General features: G+C 44.4%; 1 protein-coding gene across 1 annotated transcript; it reads right to left on the minus strand.

The window, feature by feature from the left end:
• Nucleotides 1-774: 774 nt before the first annotated feature.
• Nucleotides 775-18,891, minus strand: LOC148129706 (ATP-dependent chromatin remodeler CHD2-like). The gene is made up of 8 exons (XM_087972824.1): nt 18,369-18,891; nt 17,399-17,527; nt 12,239-12,316; nt 4,533-4,711; nt 3,880-3,979; nt 2,702-2,909; nt 2,258-2,510; nt 775-1,521 (listed from the first exon to the last, which is right to left on the minus strand). Exons 1-8 carry the CDS (start codon nt 18,456-18,458, stop codon nt 1,203-1,205), a joined length of 1,356 nt encoding a protein of 451 aa, XP_087828950.1. The 5' UTR covers nt 18,459-18,891; the 3' UTR covers nt 775-1,202.
• Nucleotides 18,892-19,203: the final 312 nt, after the last annotated feature.

A 19,203-nucleotide genomic window follows, 5' to 3' on the forward strand; every position in this document is an offset into this window, starting at 1 on the left:
ATTTCAAATTCCTGCGCTGAGATCTTTTTCAAACTGCTGGGATACTTTTCAGAGAAGAGATCAATTTGATGTCAGAAGCAAAAAGAAAAAAAATAAGTCCAGGAAATGTCAAGCAATATAAAAAAAGGAGGTGAAGAAGAAGAAGAAATGACTGAGGAAGATTTTGTCTTCACTATCTAGAATCAGGCTTTTAAACTGAAGTAAAAAAATTCTTCAATATTTTCAACACAATTTCAAACAAAAAAACCATCAGTTAAATCCATGGTCACCAACCGGTGGGCCAGAGACTACTGGTGGTCCACGAGAAAATTTTGGTGATCCGCAGAGAAATGTCACCCCCAAACCACAAACGTCCAAAGCAAGGGCAGGGAAATGTGCCCCGGGGTGGCATTCTGATGTTGATGGGAAAGTCAGTCCCATATTCCAGTAGCTGCAGTAGTCACAGGACTGGCCCTTTGGTCATCCCGGAGCAGCTGCTCCAGTCCATGGCAGGCCGGTGCACCTGGGTGGAGGAGCAGCTACACCAGGATGACCAAAGGGCCAGTCCGGTGACTACTACAGCTCTGGAATATGGGTCCAACTTTCCCACCAATGTCAGCAAGCCACTGTCAGTCAAAATTCATATTAGTGGTCCGTGGGATTTAAAATTATGAGTTTGGTGGTCCCTGACATCCAAAAGGATAACAACTATTGGGAAAAACAAAAGAGACGGAAATTCCAATTTTTGAAAAACTCAACTTTCAATGTATAACAATCCAAATTACAGGAGCTTAACCATAGAAAAAAATTAATGCATACTTTATAAACCACATATTTACATCAGAAATCACTTCGACAGTGACAAATTCCTTTGTCACAAATATACATTAATATTAGTTAATCCATGACTATGCATCAAATTCCAGAATTCAAGTTGGCATTATAGATAAAAAGGAAGAAACAGGTGGTAGATCTGACCTTGTTCTCCACAGATCCCTTGGTGAAGGGAAGACCACTCCCAATGTTCAGCCAGCATATTGATGGGAGGCAAATTTGGGGTTAAAATTCAGGTGGATTCAGTTCTTTTGACCCCCTTCCAATTCTTACAGTCCAAAGCTCTGCAGTATTGTATTCAGGCTTTCTGGTTCCAGCATTGATGGCCCTGTAACTGGTGTTTCCTTGGGCTGGACTAGCTCTTTCCGCTGGCCTCTGCTTCTGGGCCTCTAGGTTTTCCAGCCACTCCACTTGCTCTTTTGCTCTGAGGGCCTATCCAGAGATGAGTGATGCTGGATGGAAGACTTGACACCAAGTGGAGATTTCTGTGTAGCTGGAGAGCGAGGGTCAGGGACCTGGGAGTGAGGAGGGGAAAGGAGTTGCTTGTAATCAGCCAATTTGGCTTGGTGGAAAGGCCTGTAATGGTCGGATGGCCCTTGCCCATGATAACTCAAGGGAGGTCGATAATCAGATATCCTCCGATAATCTTGTTGGTAATTCTGGGGCCGGAATTGATCCAACCTTCGCCTCTTGGCCTCATGACAGCTCCTAGAGGGGAAAGAAGAACACAAAACTCCCAACTCAACAGAAGAGGCACAGATGACCCTATCTAGATCTTGGGATGCTTAAGTCCCTCTGTTGGCAAAGGCATGGAAGACAGTGGTGGGATTCAAATAATTTAACATCCGGTCTCTGCCCTAATGATTTCTTCCAACCACAGTTCACCAAACTGCTCAGAAACTTAACAACGAGTTTTCCCGAAGAGGTGCAAACTGACTGAATCCCACCACTGATGGAAGAGAATGCCATCCCAGGAATGCCATCCCAGTTCAGCAGTACCTAGGGGAAGGAAAAAAGGTGGACAACAGCAGGGTTGGAGCCCAAGCCTACACGCTTTGCACTCTGTGTCATGATATCACATACGCTTACAAAAAGGGCCAGACCACACAATGCAAATCTAGAACGCAGTTGAGGGGTGCAGAGATACCTCCGGTGAAGGAATGCGAGATTGCTAAGAAAAAATGAACAGCAACTCTGTCCCGGAGAAAAAGAGGCTGGGAGAAATCATAGGGTTGGAAGGGACCTTGGAGGTCTTCTAGTCCAACCCCTGGTCAAGGTTAAGCCTTGCATCTCCGTTCCATGATGTGGTTGACAAACACCTATCTCTTCTGAAACACTTCCATTGTTTGGAACATTTACAACTTCTGGAGGAGGCATGGCTTTTGCCATGCTGACTCCTGCAAAAGCCCCATGGCCTAGCCGAATGGCCTTCTTAGCACCTCACCTGTAGTCCGGTTGTCCGTGGTAACTGCGTTCTGTGTTGAATTGATCGTAGGGGCGTTTATAGGAGAGGTTGATGGGCTGCTGGTTCCCTGAGCATCCTGGGCGCGGATATTCTTCTCTGAGTGCCTGACGAGGCGCATAGTGATGATCCCTCTGCCAGTGCAGCTCGTATGGACGGTACCGGTATCTGCCCCAATTTCCATAGGCATTCCCTCTGTCATGAAATTGGGGGTCCTGTTGCCATTCACTCCGTCCTGCATGACAAGGGAGGGGAAGAAGCCCAAGTGAACTTTGTTATCTGTATTCGAACCTAGCTTTGCTTACACTCTAACCACTTGGCTCCAGTAAAAGCACACCTTTTACTAACTGCAACTCGACTGCAAATGGAGACGAGAGTCTTTCCTTCCTAAATGCCCAAGCTGGGACAGGCCTGGTAATCTCTCACCTGGGTGGCTGAAAAGCCTTCTCTTTGGCTGGTGATGGTTCTCTCGTGGATCATGTCCATGGACCTGGGAAGGTTGGGGGGAGGGCTGCTGCAGATGTTTTGCATGGAGGTTATGGGGAACAGGAGCCATCAGAATATCCGGACTGGTCCCAGGAGCTTCTGGGCGAAGCCGCTTGCCCCTCCTTGCCTCTTCCTTCTTCTTCTGTTCCTGCTGAGCAGAAAGACAACATCGTCGGAGGACTCAAAAGGCCCACAGTAACAATGATTAGGACCTTATTAACCAGGGTCTGGGGAGGAGGGAGGTCACTGGAGAATATTGGAGGGTCTCTTCTAGAGGAAAGGATTAAGCAAGCAAACAGAAAGAAAAGGTGTTAGGAAAAACCATAGTTACCTAACTTTGTTTGGGTAAATAATATATAAACCATGATAGCAAAGTTTAAATGTGTTTTTCACTTTAAACTCTAAATGATATAATTTGGGTGCAGTTGAGAAACTGCCATAAGAGGGAGCTAGAGAACCTGGATTTCTACTGGATTGATGGTTGATTGTTCTGCGTGTTCCCTGTTGCTGACGTCGAAGGAGGAAAAAGTTTTGAATGCTGCATATCTAATCCACTGTGAGAAGATATTTACTGGACTGATTTATGGATTGACATTGTAAGTTAACTGATTTATTTTGACACTGGATTTTTGCAATTGAACAATCTCCGGACTGAACTGACTGAACACTAGTGAATGATATTTGGACTGTTTGACCCTGCTAAACTCTTAATGGAATAAACTATTCAACTAAGACAGTATATCCGTTTTTACTGAGTGTGAAAACTAAAAAACGCTTTCTCTCATATTCGCCTGACTGCCTGACTGCTGTGCACATTCTGCTAGGGTATATCCCTAACAAAAGGGAAAGCCTTAAGGCTTTCCACCCCCCACCTCTTCATTTGAGACCAAAGATGACTCCATCCTCAAGGTTGGATGAAGAAGAAAAAGGAAAAGGAAAAGGAAAAGAAAGAGCACAGTCCCACCTAAAAGCCTCAACCAGAATTCCTCTAGCTCCTGGGCTTTTCTTCTGCACAAGATGTTCCCTTTCTTTCCTTCTCTTAACTTATATTTGTATCCCTTCCTTTCTACCTCACAACACAAACACACACACACACACACACACACCTCTGTTCTTACCTCCTGTTCCTGGGCTCTTTTTTTGCTAGCCATCTTGTATAACTTATGCAATTTACTGGTGTTAAATTCGATGAAGTTGGAGACATAGACCCATAGATTCCTGAAAGGAGGTGAACAGATAATTTTAATTTTCTCTTTTAGGAACTGGGCCAAAAGCCTGAACTTTTCATGCCAGAGGAAAGAGATGCCCCAAACAAGAAGTGATGGAAACTGAAAAAGACTCCTGACCAGAGGTGCTATTCAGCAGGTTCTAACCAGTTCTGGAGAACCCGTAGCAAAAAGTTTGAGTAGTTTGGAGAACCAGCAAATACCGCCTCTGACTGGCCCTGCCCCCATCTCTTCCCTGCCTCCCTTTGAGTCCCAGCTGATTGGCTGGGTCTTCTTTGGTTGCCCTGCACAGGGGAACGGAGCTGGAAAGCAGGTTAGTGGGGTGGGGAGGGAATGGAGATTTTGCAGTATCCTTCCCCTGCCATGCCCACCAAGCCACGCCCACCAAGCTACACCATGCCCACCAAGCCACGCCCACAGAACCGGTAGTAAAAAAAAATGAATCCCACCACTGCTCCTGACCCCCAGGTCTGACTGCAAAGTAAGGAAGGAAGAGAGAGAGAGAGAGAGAGAGATTTTGAAGATTTGGTGGGCAAGATAATCACCTTCTCCATATGTCAAGAACATCTGGTTCACTGTGGATTTTCAAACAATGCACAATGTGATCTCCTATACTGAGGAGGCAACTCCGAGTTTTCTCCAGCAGTTCTTGGTCTGAAAGTCCTCTTTCTGGCTTGTCCAGCTGCTTCAGTGATTTTTTCACAGGCTTCATCAGCTTTTTGCACTAGGGAGACAGAAAAAACAAAGCTCCGCATTAGTCTCACCTTAGAAGGAAGGAGGAGGAAAGAGAGACCCCAACTGAGGCAACCTTTGAAGGCTAGGGGGCCATTTGAATTTGGGGGGAGGGGATCAGCTGTAAAATGACAGCTACGGGAGTCTTCAGAGAAACATCTGGAACCATGTGGTATCAAGCCCGTTTGCTGGGCATGATCTTGGCAACCGGTTCCTATTTATGACGGTAGCCATGTCCTGTGATCATGCGATTCCCTTTTGCGACAGTCTATCAAAGGGGAAGCCAGATTCACTTAACAACCATGTTACTAATTTAACAACTGCAGTGATTCACTTAACAATTGTAGTAAGAATGGTGGTAAAATGGGGGCAAAACTCACTTAGCTAATTTCCCACTTAACAAACATAAATTCTGGGCTCACTTGCAGTTGTAAATCTTCCTGTTTATTTGTTTCTGACTTGAAGAAAGTCTGAAGTCCTTTTATTTTATTTATTTTTTATTTATTTATTTTGATTTGTCAATTGCTTACAAGATAATAGGTATAAGTATAAACATAGTTATGAATACATGGATACATATAAGAAAAATAAAAGAAACAATAGTGTGCTGTCCCAGCCAGTCTATGGGAATTGGTTAGTTACTTAGGAATTGTGAGCTGTCCCCTTAAGGGAATGCATCATGGTAAATGTAGTTAAAGGTATCCTGGGAAATGTAGTTCATGTCACGTGGCCACGTCTGTAATCCTGATTGGTCACCAAATTGACCCTTGAGGGGTTGGGGGAGGTTTCCCTCCATTCTTGCCTGGACTTATGAACTGATAAGCAGCTTACCGCTAGGAGATGGGTTAGGAAAATAATCATCCTTTACCTGCAAGGCTGATATACAAAGGATTGGTCATTGTAGAAGAATTTCGTCACAAATGTGAGTCATGAAGATACCTGATGTACCAATAAATGGATGTCTTGTGCAATTATCTATCTGCATCTGCACAGTTACAAATCCACCTCTGTGCATGAGACAGGACAGTAAAAGATGAATCCTAACCCATCTCTCTCTTTGTGAGCATCGGAACTCTTTACATGCTGTGGATGTTGGGAGGGGCTGGAATTCCCCACATGCTAAAAACAAAGAGATTTTTCTACCCACCCACCCACCCCCCTTCTCTGCTCAATTCGTCTTCCTGCTCTCTCAGAGACTCTATTTGCATAACAAGGAGAGTTAGAAAGTTCCCAGTTCTCAAAAGATAATCAAACCTCAGTTGGAAAGTTTGAGAAATCTTGCTTTTATTTTAAATGGAAACCAGAAGCTGATTCTGCTATGCTCATTTGGAAGGGAGACAAAGCCTTTACAATGGATTAATCGTAGTTCCAGAAAGGGGCTAATTTCCCCTCTTTTTCTCTTCAGCGAGAGAAGTGCTTTGTCTCAAATTACAACTCCTAACTGGGAAGACTCAATTTGTAAAATAAAGGGAGGAGCCAGATTTACCCATCTGCCCTGCTTCTCCCCAGTTACTACAGTTGAATCTACAATTTTTTAGCAACTGAAGACAATTTGCTACCTTTTTCTTTCTTTTTTTCCTTATGAGACAAAGACTACATCTAGCTAGCCATTCCACCCAAAAGCTTCCACAGGAAGTCAGTCATTAAAATACCTTATGGTGGGAGGGGCTGGAGTTCCCCACATGCTACAAAGAAAGAGCTTTCTAACCCCCCCCCCCCTCTTCTCTGCTCAACTTTCAAAAAACCCGCTTGGCTGCTAGGAGGAATTCTCCCGCCTCTTTCTCCATCCACCCACAGAGGCTCAGGAATCTGTCTGGATTACAAAAAAGGAATTTTAGCAGGACTCTGTAAGATTTTCTGAATCTTAAAGCAGCCCACAGCAGCATCTGGTACTCAAAGAAAAATCTCCCTGAGTTTCCAATACGTGTTTGCATTGATAAATACTTTTGAAACTATTGTGAACTATTTAATCAACTTAATTCAAATGTTCCAAGATCACCTGCAACCTAACAGACTCAAGTAAAGCAGCCTATATCTCCATCTGGTGGTCAAGAAGAAATTTACAGTGAAGTCAAATAATTCTTACCATTTTTTTTCCTTCCATAAAAATATTAAACCTAAGCAATGTAGCCCACAGCTACATCTGGGCTCAAGGAGAAATTTCCCAGACTTTGATTTTTTTTACACAGTTTCTCAAATATTGACCAGAGTGATTATGAAACTGTTGTGCACCATTTAATCAATTAATTCAAAGGTCCCAAGAGTACCTGCAACCTAATATGGGCATAGCAACAGTGTCTTCCAGACCCTCTGCTGCCACCCTGTGAAGCAAGTGTACCTTATAGGCATATTTTTTCATTCTGCCCTCAAGTCTTCAGGCTATGCTGCATATATTTCTGCGTTCAGCCCTCTAGTCCTCAGACTTCGCGATGCAACCTCTAATGCCCCCTTCTGTCGCAAGCTCACAACACACCCTAGAAGCAGCCATACCGTATGCTGTGCTAGCATCGCCCAGACTCTGCAGTGCCACCTACATGCTCAAGTATTAAATCCAGCAGCAATTCTACTTTCTGCTACCTGCTTGCAGCGTACCCTATTACAAAAAAGGAATTACACAAAAAACCACTAAAATTTTCCAAAATTCTTCCTTTGCCAATTTGAAGCATGGCAACTTCCTCAGCTATGACAGATATCTCTGATGTACCAGAAGACCTGAATCCTCCACCCACCCTTGTTGTGACCATGGAACCTGTTTCCCAACAACTGCCTTTAGATGTCCAACCCTATGGAGAAGCTGCGATACCTCCGAAAGCTTACGACCTCAGAAAGAGTAAGAAGCTTACCGAATCCATGGAAGAACACTTGAGGAACAATTGGCAGCAGCAATATCACCGCTACACAGACTCATGGGCGAAGCTTGAGAAGATCTGTGATGCCCCAAAACATAAGCTGTCCCCCGAGAAACTCTACACATTGCTAGCTGATCTAAATGCCCTTTTCGCATGGTGGAAACACAGTGAAAACAACCTCAAGTCCATCCAGACAAGAATGGGTGACCCCAAACTCCTAACACACATCCAATACTTCAAGGAGATACACAAGGAATGTGAAGACTGTGTCGAGGAAAGCAAGACAGCCCTCCAGGCAGTGCTCCACAACACGCTTTGGCAGGAAGTAGCATCAAGGGAGCAGGCCACATCCGACATAGCTTCTCAATCACAAGCAGCTTCTTCCCACCACTCAAAGAAAGCCTCCTCCCTCCATCCCAAATCGGCTTCATCGCAGGCAGGTTCCAGTGTCTCGCGCCAATTCTCTGCTGCCGTCTCTCACCATCTTTCCAGAGCATCCTCCCGTCGTAGCGGAGCATCTCAGGCCTCCAAAGCAGCAAGTTACACCGAACGAGCTGTAGAAGCACAAGTTCAAGCTGCAGCAGCAGAGGCAGATTTACATATTACAACAGAGATGATATGGCAGAAGGCTGAACTGGCCAATCAACAAGCAGAAATGGCCTAAGCTCAGGCCAAACAACAAGCAGAAATAGCCAAAACTCAGGGCCAAGTGGAGTTACTCGAATGACAAAGAGAGATGGCAGCGAAAACAGCATGGGCTGCAGCATGGCAGAAGGCGGCCAACGCTGTCTCTCTCAACTTCAACCTCGACGAGTTGGTAGAAGAGAGCCCAGATACATGGGTCAAAGCCTATGTGGACAAGCAGCACTTGCTACAAAATGAGCAGCTGGAACCACCTCAGTTGCCTAGCAGTCTCCCACAACCAGGGAAACACAGGGGTGAATCTCCACCACAGACTTTACACATCAGTTACGCTACTGACATACGACCTAAAATACGAGATTCACTTCCCTCCAACAGCAAACCTTCCCCAACTGATGTGCGTAATAAGGTCTGAGATTCTCTTTACAACGCTAGCATCCCTACTCCAACGTCTCATGGCCTGCCAGGTGAGCAAATTAGCCCAACAGTGCTCACACCAACTTCTCAACAAGTTGACCTGCAACCAATCTCAACTGCCACACTCAATCCACAGGCAGCAGCATTCTTGCCACAACCTCAATACCAATCCGGCTCCCAGGCACCACAAGGTAACCGTGCCCAGCCTACACAGCAGTGTAATGCTCGACCATCGTCCCCAGTTTGGGAGGACGACATCCTCTGTAAGTACTGGGAAGAAGACTACAACCCGTCGTTGACTTACAACCCGAACCCACCCTACGAGAATCCAGGGGGAGAACCCTCTACGTCAATACCTCCCCCCAACTCAGCAAATGCTGAAGATTACTGGAGAAACTTGGCTGTACAGAGTGGAAAGCTAAATCTGCATGCCAACGGAGTTTGCAGATTCTCTGACAAGGCAGGCAGTGAATATCTAGTTTGGAAGAAACTTTTCCTGTGCCCCATTCAAGCGGCACACCTGCACCCTGATGAGATAATTGGACACTTGATAGCATGGCTAGGGCTACAGTCTTCCAACATACCATGGGCAATTTTGACATCCCACTTAGGCGACCCGGCCGCTTCCCTACGGTTATCATGGAAAAAGCTTGATGAACTGTATGGCGCTCCTGAGGATGTAGAAGCAACACTCTTGGATAGCCTCAAGAGTTTTCCTAAAATTCCTATCAACAAGCCTTGCTGAATCATAGACCTTGCTAACATACTTGTCCAGCTGAGAAGGCACAGTGTGATCCCAACTTACCGACACTCGCCTGTCTCGATCACGTCGACACACAGAACAAAATTGTTCGAAAACTTCTGCAGGTGCTAATTGAAAAGTGGCTCCAGTTGACTGACACCTTCCTGGCCAAGGGTCGCCACCGCTTTGTACCTTTCACACTTCTTGAAGAATTCGTCTCCCACCAAGCGACAGTGTGCAACACATACCGAGCCTGTGGACTCAGAGTTGTTAGTCCTCCTAATAACAAAAGATACAACAGCAACCATATATCGCCCTCAGGCCTTATACATACTACCAGAGAAAGACCCTTCATGGTTGTCCATGACACCGAGATTGACTCCTCATCCACACACAGTTGGGGAGAGAACTCCTCAGACACAACCCAAGTTAGATCTCCGAATACAAGGAGAAACCAATTTTGTCCTATGCACAACACTCGTCACTCACTGAACAGCTGCACTGGGTTTGCAGAGAAATCACTGATCCAACGAAAAGAGTTACTAAGGGAGTACCAATACTGCTACAAGTATTGCAAATCCAAACATTCACTCAAATACTGCACAACCAAAGTGTGGTATCACATCTGCAAAAGTGACCAGCACCCGACCGCATCCAGACTCCGAGCCGCCACCGCAGATATCTCATAACCCTCCTTCAAACAAGAAGCCTCAACGAAACACAGAAGCATGCAGGGCTCCTCGGCAGACTGAGCGTCAACTGCACAGCACTGTGCACTGACTCACCACCCCCTCGTTCATGTCTTCCCATCTGTTTAGCCAAAGTGTACCCTGAAGGATGCCCAGAGGACGCCGTGAAAATTTACGTGCGGATAGACACTCAAAGCACCTGCACCCTGGCCAGACCCACATTCTTCAACCTCTTTGAGGTTCAACAGGCCAAACTTCCATTCACTGTATCAACATGCCATGGACCAAGAAGCACGGCGGGGAGGAGAGCTACTGGACTTTGCATAGAGTCATTAGATGGAAGTACCCAATTCCCACTACCGCCCGTATTTGAATGTGATGGGATACCGAATGACCGCAGTCAGATCGCAACACCTGAGGTCATAAGTAGCATTCCTCACCTACAGCACCTGGGTCATCACTTTCCTGCTCTAGATCTGGAGGCTGATATCTTACTCTTGCTGGGAATAATGCCCCACGTGCCTTTCTCTTCTCCGAGTCAGTCGGCGGCCCTGTAGACAGCCCAGTGGCCACCAAATCTCCACGAGGATGGGGGATAGTAGGAATTGTCAGTGACACCCAGATGCAGTCTCCAACCCTGGCAAATACCTTAGCACCATCCATTCCACCCGCCTTCCAACGCCCTTTAGCACCACCAAAAACAAGAATGAAGTTCCAGCCTCAAAGGCCACTGCCGATCAGTACACATTCGCTAGAACACCCTAAACGGCTGCCAACATCCACCAGTCGTCCACTAAGAAGCTCTTACATGGGCATATGCCTACGCAACACCCTTTCCAACAGCTTCCCGACGCCCTTTGATACTGTGGAAACAAGAGTACCGCTCCAACCCTAGAAGGCCACCAGAAGCGAACACCAGACTTTCACCTTTGCCAACGAGAATACCTGTACACCCTAAAAGGCTGCCAGAGGTGAATTGCTCCAAGAGGCCGAACTTGAAGACTGAACCTCAAGCTTTGCATGTTTTGCTTTGTTTGATACTTTATTAACGTTTACTGTTTTTTCTTAGTTATGTAGCTAACTGTTTATCTTAGTTATATAGTTATATGCTATTCAGTCAGCATTACTGTTTACTACTTATCTTAGTTTATAGTTATTTTTTTTTTCTCTTCTCTTAATAGTGGAATTTACAATTCCAGGCGGGGAGTGTGCTGTCCCAGCCAGTCTATGGGAATTGGTTAGTTACTTAGGAATTGTGAGCTGTCCCCTTAAGGGAATGCATCATGGTAAATGTAGTTAAAGGTATCCTGGGAAATGTAGTTCATGTCACGTGGCCACATCTGTAATCCTGATTGGTCACTAAATTGACCCTTGAGGGGTTGGGGGAGGTTTCCCTCCATTCTTGCCTGGACTCATGAACTGATAAGCACCTTACTGCTACAAGATGGGTTAGGAAAATAACCATCTTTTACCTGCAAGGCTGATATAGAAAGGATTGGTCTTTATAGAAGAATTTCATCACAAATGTGAGTCATGAAGATACCTGATGTACCAATAAATGTACTTTGTTATGGATGTCTTGTGGAATTATCTATCTGCATCTGCACAGCTACAAATCCACCTCTGTGCATGAGACAGGACAAATAGGACAGGGACGGTAGGCACGTTGGTGCGCTTATGCAAGCCCCCTACAGACTTTTTAGGAAAGGGGTGAGGTCAATAGTAGACAGTCTAAAGTTAAAGTTTTTGGGGTTTGGGGAAGAAACCATAGAGTCAGGTAGAGTATTCCAGACATTGACCACTCTGTTGCTCAAGTTGTATTTCTTGTAATCAAGTTTGGTGCTGTTAACCTTGAGTTTGTATCTATTGTGTGCTCTTGTATTGTTATGGTTGAAGCTGAAGTAGTCATTGACAGGTAGGACTTTCTTGTATCCTTCCCTGTCCCGTTTCTTCTGGTCATTTTTTTAACTTTCCCCCCTTTCACTTCCCATTCCCTGTTTTTAAATCTTTTAGAGTTAGTTAAGTTTGTATTTTATCTTTCCTTGAAACTTCATAAAGAAGAGGTAAGCTGATTTAGTAACTAAATAGCTGCTGGCCTCCTGAGTCAAAGGGAAATTTTCTAGGGGCAATAACCATCCTTCATTGACTTTTCTCCATTTTGCTCCTAAGAGAAGGCTCACAATTTTGAAAGTTGCCTGGTCCAATTCATCCTCTCTCACTTCTTCGAGGGGGACCAGTGTGGCCTCAACACCTTTGTTCTGTGAAAAGACAAGAGGAGATAGCTTTCCTCATTAAAAGGCACAGGATGGAAAGTCACAGATGTGCCAATAAGGAAATGGAAGAAAAACAAAACAAAAAAGCCCAAGGGTGATGAGAAAGTTGCATTCTGCTGCCTGGAATTTCCAGGCAAGACCAAAATAACCTTATCCAAAGTCAGGACATACATAGTTTTTGAGACACTGTTGGGGAGAACTGAGTAATTTGAAGAGTTTAGGTAGCCAAATAAAGCATTGTTCAATAAATGCTCAATGATAGCTAATTGCAAATTGTGTGCAAGCAAGATAGCTGCAAAGTCTCACAATCAGCTATGATATGGTTTGTCTTCTTCCGAGATGTGTCTTAGATTTCTCAGCCAAGACCACAATCTGGGGAGTTCCTGATGTTCTTCCACTCAGTTAACCCTATCCAATCCTGCTTAGCTTCCCAGTTCTAACAAGGTCAGCCAAAGTATTCACCCTGTCCCAAATGCCTAAATAATGAAGTAAAAGAAAGTTCTATCCATAATATGAAGCTGATTTTAACCAAGATTAAATTATTCACATAAGCACACAGCCAAGTTACTAACACACATATGTGAACCTTGGTTAAAATCAACAATGGCATGGCCACCAAGACTGGTTAATATCAGTTGGTACCTGTTCCATTTCATCCTGTCTTTCTTCCTGTTCTTGGTTTTTGGCTGACTGCTGAGCTTTGTTTTCTTTGCTTTGGGCTAAGTGCTGAACTTTGCTTTCTTGGATTTTGGCTAAGCGCCGATCTTTAATTTCTTGGATTTGGGTTAATTGCTGAGCTTTGTTTTCTTGGGTTTTGGCTGAGCGCTGAGCTTTCATTTCTTGGCCTTTGGTTAATTGCTCAGCTTTGTTCTCGTGGCTTTGGGCTAATTGCTTATCCTTCTTTTTGTGGCTTTGGGCTAATTGCTTAGCCTTATTTTTCTGGCTTTGGGCTAACTGCTCAGCTTTGATTTCTTGGCTTTTGGTTAACTGCTGAGCTTTGAGTTTTTGAATTTTGGCTATGTTCTGAGCTTTGTTTTCTGGGCTTTTGGTTAACTGCTGAGCTTTGCTTTCTTGGATTTTGACTGGCTGCTTAGCTTTGCTTTCTTGGATTTTGACTGGCTGCTTAGCTTTGCTTTCTTGGATTTTGGTAAACTGTCGAGGTTTGCTTTCTTTGATTTTGGGTGGCTGCTTAGCTTTGCTTTCTTGGATTTTGGCTAAGGATTGAGCTTTGCATTCTGGGATTTTGGTTAACTGCTGAGATTTGAGCTCTTGGATTTTGGTTAACTGCTGGGATTTGCTTTCTTGGATTTTGACTGGCAGATTAGCCTTCTTTTCTTGGTTTTGAGCTAAGCATTGAGTTTTGATTTCTCTGGTTTGGGCTATGCGTTGAGCTTTGATTTCTTGGCTTTTCATTAGCTGCTGGGGTTTGCTTTCTTGGCTTTTGGCTAAGGGCTGAATTTTGCTCTCTTGGATTTTGGCTAAAGGCTGAGCTTTGATTTCTGAGCTTTTGTTTAACTGCTGAGCTTTGCTTTCTTGGATTTTGACTGGCTGATTAGCCTTCTTTTCTTGGCTTTGGGTTAAGCAGTGAGCTTTGATTTCTTGGATTTTGGCTAAGCGCTCAACTTTGATTTCTGGGCTTTTGGTTAACTGCTGAGCTTTGCTTTCTTGGATTTTGGTTAACTGCTGACGTTTGATTTCTTGGATTTTGGCTAATGGCTGAGCTTTGTTCTCTTGGATTTTGGCTAAGGGCTGAACTTCAGTTTCTGGGCTTTTGGTTAATTGCTGAGCTTTGCCTTCTTGGGTTTTGGGTAAGTGCTGAGCTTTGATTTCAGGGCGTCTGTCTGACTTCTTAACCTTTTTTTCATGGCTTTGGCCCGGCTTATGCTTATTTCCATGACTTTGGCCTGGCTGCTTCTTCTCCTTCATTTTCGGGGCATTCTTATTTACCCCATCCTCCTTGTTGAGGGGGGCAAAAAAAATGGAAGCATAAGAGGACCTTACCCTTAATAAGGGGGGGGAGATATATACAGGCAGCCCTCGACTTACAACTATAATGGGGACCAGATATTTCTGATGCCAAGCAAGGCAGCCGTTAAATGAGTCATGCCTGATTTAATGGACTTTTTTTGGACTGATAAGCAAAATCACTGCAGTTGTTAAGTGATTCATGCAAAATACATAAGCAAATCTGGCTTCCCTCACTGACTTCACTTGTTGGAAGTCTGGTAGTGAGGCAAATGGCTCCCTTGCATCCCTAGGATGCTGCGACAGTCACAAATACATGCTGGTTTCTAAGAACCAAAATGTTGATCATGTGACCTTGGGGGTGCTGCCATGGCCATAATTGCAAGGACGTACGTCACTTTTTTCATTTGCTGTTTGTTATATGTGGAAACTTGCGATACATATGTTAATATGTATCACAAGTTACACCTGAGAAGTATAGAGCAAAAGGGACTCCATCTTTGTTCATAATGTGACCTTTCTAGAATGATTACTGGTTATATAACAGTATCTAACAAACAGATCATGTTTTGTAACTTGTTATTCTGTAAAGTGAAAATATTGGGTTTTTGGTTGGAACATGGGGGTTTGTATTTTGGCTTGAGAATAATGTAAGAGATCCTAGGGTCATTCTGACCTGAACGGAACTGGTTAATGATCCATTGTGTTCAGAAGAACATAACAGGAAGATGCCATGAGAACAAGGGTAGTGTCCAAAGATAAGGAAACAGGTGGTAGGCTATGGGTGTGCCATAGTTGGATAGATTGTGAACCCAGGAAAGGGGCAGAGACTGTATATTTGAACCTGTATATATTCCTCAGCCTTCCTGGGGAAGGTGTCTTCTGCTATGAGAAGAATTCCCTTTTGTAAAAGCTTAATAATAAAGCTCTTTCATATTGTTCGCTGTCTCTAGATGAGTTTTGTGATTTTTCTCACACTGTTATAACCTAAAATGGATGCTAAATGAATGGTTATAAGCCCCCCAAGGCAGCTGTCATGCCCCTGTCGGAATCTGATTCTGAAGGGGAGGCCGAGCAACTGTCAGGGAGTGGGAGTGTGGCTCTGTTGGCTGTGGAAGAAACTGGGGAAGGGCAAAGTCCGGCTGGGCAGAGCAGGGAGAGGTAGAGCAAGGCAGAGGGAATTCAGAGGAAGATCTAGGCCCACGCCCTCTTTATCCTAGGGCACGCAGGGAGGAACGCAGAAGGGAGCAACGTGAGTTGCATGGCTTACGGGGGAGGAAAGGGCCCCGATTCCCTTCATTAGCTGAAGCTGGAAACAGTGTTTTAAAAGGGAGGTTGCGCACAACAACTTGTTGGAAGCAAATTGTGAGTTATCTGTTGTTATCAAGGCTTATCTGGGTTCTTGGCATCTTCCAAACTGTGTGTGTTTTGGCTGTGCTTTCAAGTCTGCAATTCCTTCTCCTGTCCTGTCAAGTTAATTACTGCAGCGTGGTTTGTGTGGATTTTTATTTACAGTTTATATGTACTTTGTTTTTGGGCTGAATTTCCTACACTTAAAGACTGTTCTTGGGAGAGTTTTTTCTCCAGCTGAAGGTAACCTGGACATTGGGAGCAAAGTTGGAGGTACTAAAGAGACTCTTCTTACTTATCTGACTGTGTTGCCTTTGTGCCATGCCCCGGGTCATCACAGCAGCATTCTAGGACCCACTCTCTTTCTAATTTACATAAATGACCTTTGCCATCATATTAAAAGCAGCTGCGTCCTCTTTGCTGATGACGGAAAACTATTTAACACCACTGACAATACTGCTGCCCTACAAAGCTACCTTGACTTTGTGTCAGAATGGCCAAACAATTGGCAACTTCAAATCTCAACCAACAAATGCTCTGTCTTACACATTAGCAACAAAACACTAAATACAAACTGGGCGGATACGACCTCATAGATGACCCTCACTCTGTCAAGTACCTAAGAATACTCATTTCAAAAGATCTAAGCCCCAGAGCTCACTGTAACAGCATTGCCCCAAAGGCATTAAGAGTTGTTAACCTAATTTTGCTTCTTCTCCGGTAACATTGAACTGCAAACCAGGGCATACAAAATCTTCACCAGACCAATTCTTGAATACAGCTCATCTGCCTGGAGTCCACACTGTATAATGGACATTAATACAATTGAGCAAGACCAGAGGTATTTCACGAGAAGAGTCCTCCACTCCTCTGCTCGCAATAGAATACCTTATGCCACCAGCCTTGAAATTTTGGACCTAGACAAATTAGAACTACGTCGCCTATGGCCTGACCTAAGCTTAGTGCACAAAATTGTCTGCTACAATGTCCTACCTGTCAATGACTATTTCAGCTTCAACCACAATAACAGACGGGCAAACAATAGATATAACTCAAAGTAAACTGCTCCAAACTCGATTGCAAAAAATACGACTTCAGCAACCGAGTGGTCAATGCCTGGAACTCACTACTTGACTCTCTTGTGACATCCTCAAACCCCCAAAACTTTAACCTTAAACTGTCTTCCATGGACCTAACCCCATTCCTAAGAGGTCCTTCAAGGGGGCATGCATAAGCGCACCAGTGTGCCTACCATCCCTGTCCTACTGTTCCCATTTAGTTGTACTTATTATGTATACTTACACCCGTTTATACTTGTATGTTTATATGGTGATAAACATATGGGGCTGCTGTAATGGCCATAGACTATGAAAAACAGCCATAAGTTCCTTTTTTCAGTGCTGTTATAACTTCAGTACTGTTATAACTTCAAACAGTTGCTAAGTGAATTAAATGTAAGCCGAGGACTACCTGTACATGTGGTACTATTTACAAAATTAAAATTAAAAAACCCACCCTAATAGCAATCAATACAATTCTTGGCAGCAGAAGGATCCTTTTCACAGAGAGAGACTATAGCAAAGATTCCAGCGGCTCTCAACAAAATGGCTCCATCAGTCTGGGATTTTTCTGAACTGTAGCCCCTGTCTAAGGTGGCACTCCCAAAACGGTAGAGAGGAAATGGCAGACCTTAAATTTTAATCCGCCATTTTCTCCACCAGAAAGTCCCAGTTCCTCAGTGCTTATGCTTACCTTCTTCTGTCCTTCTACTGACTGGTTGTCTGGAGGCTGCGGAGAAGAGGATTTGTTTCCTGGCTCCTCCTTGATTTTGGGAGGTTTGTTTTCTTCCCAGATTTGAGGCTTCACACTTTTGGCCTTGTCCTAGTACAGAAGAACAGCCCACGAGGGCAAAGATGATCAGAAAACCCTCCTTGCTGGCCAATTTGGTGGATCTTATCTTGATTTGTGCAAACCCTTTCCTGTATAGGGTCACCCACCTCCCTGCAGTATTTCTGGGGCTTTGGAGAATGACCATCTTTATACCTCAATGGGGTAGCTTTCTCCTGGACAGAGATGATACACCATTTGGCCCTCCTGGACTGGAAGCTTCTTCCCAGGAAGCAGTGGGCACCTGTGACAATTGGGGCCTTTGCATGGATTCAGTTTATGTAACAATTGTGCCCATTTATGGACAGGGAAGCCCCCTTCATGGTCACTCAAGTCCTAGTTGCTTCCCATTTGGACTACTGCAATGTGCTCCACAGTGGGCTGCCCTTTGAAGGCAAGCAGAAACTTCAAATGACCCAGAAATAAGGGCTGCCACAAAGAAGAGGGAGTCAAGCTATTCTCCAAAGCACCTGAGGGCAGGACAAGAAGCAATGGGTGGAAACTAATCAAGGAGAGAAGCAACCTGGAACTAAGCAGAAATTTCCTGACAGTTAGAACAATTAATCAGTGGAACAACTTGCCTCCAGAAGTTGTGGGTGCTTCAACACTGGAAGTTTTAAAAAAGATGTTGGATAACCATGCCAAATGAGAAACATCATCCACAGTGTTGAGCACACCATGGTTCATTCATGCTATACCAGTGTTGCACTAGTTTCACGTGTCTTTCTGGGGTGCAATTCAAGTTGCTTCTTATCACCCTGCTCTCTCTCTCTCTCTCTCTCTCTCTCTCTCTCTCTCTCTCTCTGTGTATGTGTGTTTTGCCAAGATTGTGTACCTTAAACTGTGAAGGCAGATAACTGGTTGCACTTGTGGATGGTTCATTCTCTCGTGTCTCAGCCAGGCATAACATTTCCTCAATGTCCATTTCCTAGAAGCAGGGGCAAGAGTGCAATCAGACACACACCAATATGAAATATTTAATTGTGTCCTTCTGAACTTCTGATATGGAAATGACTTGGATTGAGTTAAATCTCTGCCAATTTCAAATGACATCCCAAGGAGAATCAAAGTAGCTTTTTATCCCTGGTGCAGCCAAGATGAGGTACAGAAATCTTTCTTCGATCTGTCCCTAGTTCAAAGACTCATCTGACCTTTTAAAAGGATCCGGAAGGAACAGGTATCAAGGACGAACATGCTGCAAACTAAAAGCTACTGGCATCTAATACCTTACAACAAAAGTAGAAGTTATCCCACCAGGATTATTTACCTTTGGGGAGGTAGATGTCTCATGTTCAGCCATGACTACCAAGGCAGCTCCTTTAGGAGAACTTCTGAATGCCAAACTACCAACCTCACCCCACCCCACCACCACCACCCAAACCCAAACCCCTCTACCTATATTATTTAACTGTCTACTATTTGAAAAAACAATGAAACAAATAACCCGAAATTTATTTGCTAGCCTGTCCAAATGGAAAGGCAGGATTTGAAAACCTGAAATGCTGAACTGGGCCAACTGACAAAGAGCCACACAGAAAGTGTGCCTGTTCCACAGCTTGGCCAAATTCAAACTGCTCAGTTCCCACAATCCTTAGTAATAACTGAAACTCGAGTGGTGGGGGCTACTCATAGTAGGACCAATAAGAAGCCCCCTCCCTTAACTGCCTTCA

This window comes from Notechis scutatus, chromosome 11 (genome assembly GCF_049901735.1).
Source record: "Notechis scutatus isolate UNSWTSFEM ecotype Mainland chromosome 11, rNotScu1.2, whole genome shotgun sequence".
NCBI lineage: Eukaryota > Metazoa > Chordata > Lepidosauria > Squamata > Elapidae > Notechis > Notechis scutatus.

Excerpts from the sequence above, each read along its gene's own strand:
- LOC148129706 (XM_087972824.1), bottom strand. The coding sequence starts at position 18,458 with ATGGACATTGAGGAAATGTTATGCCTGGCTGAGACACGAGAGAATGAA. Across the intron at positions 3,980-4,532 it reads GTTCTTGACATATGGAGAAG|GAATCTATGGGTCTATGTCT; the intron begins GTGATTATCTTG and ends ACCTCCTTTCAG. Across the intron at positions 1,522-2,257 it reads CACGGACAACCGGACTACAG|GAGCTGTCATGAGGCCAAGA; the intron begins GTGAGGTGCTAA and ends TTTCCCCTCTAG.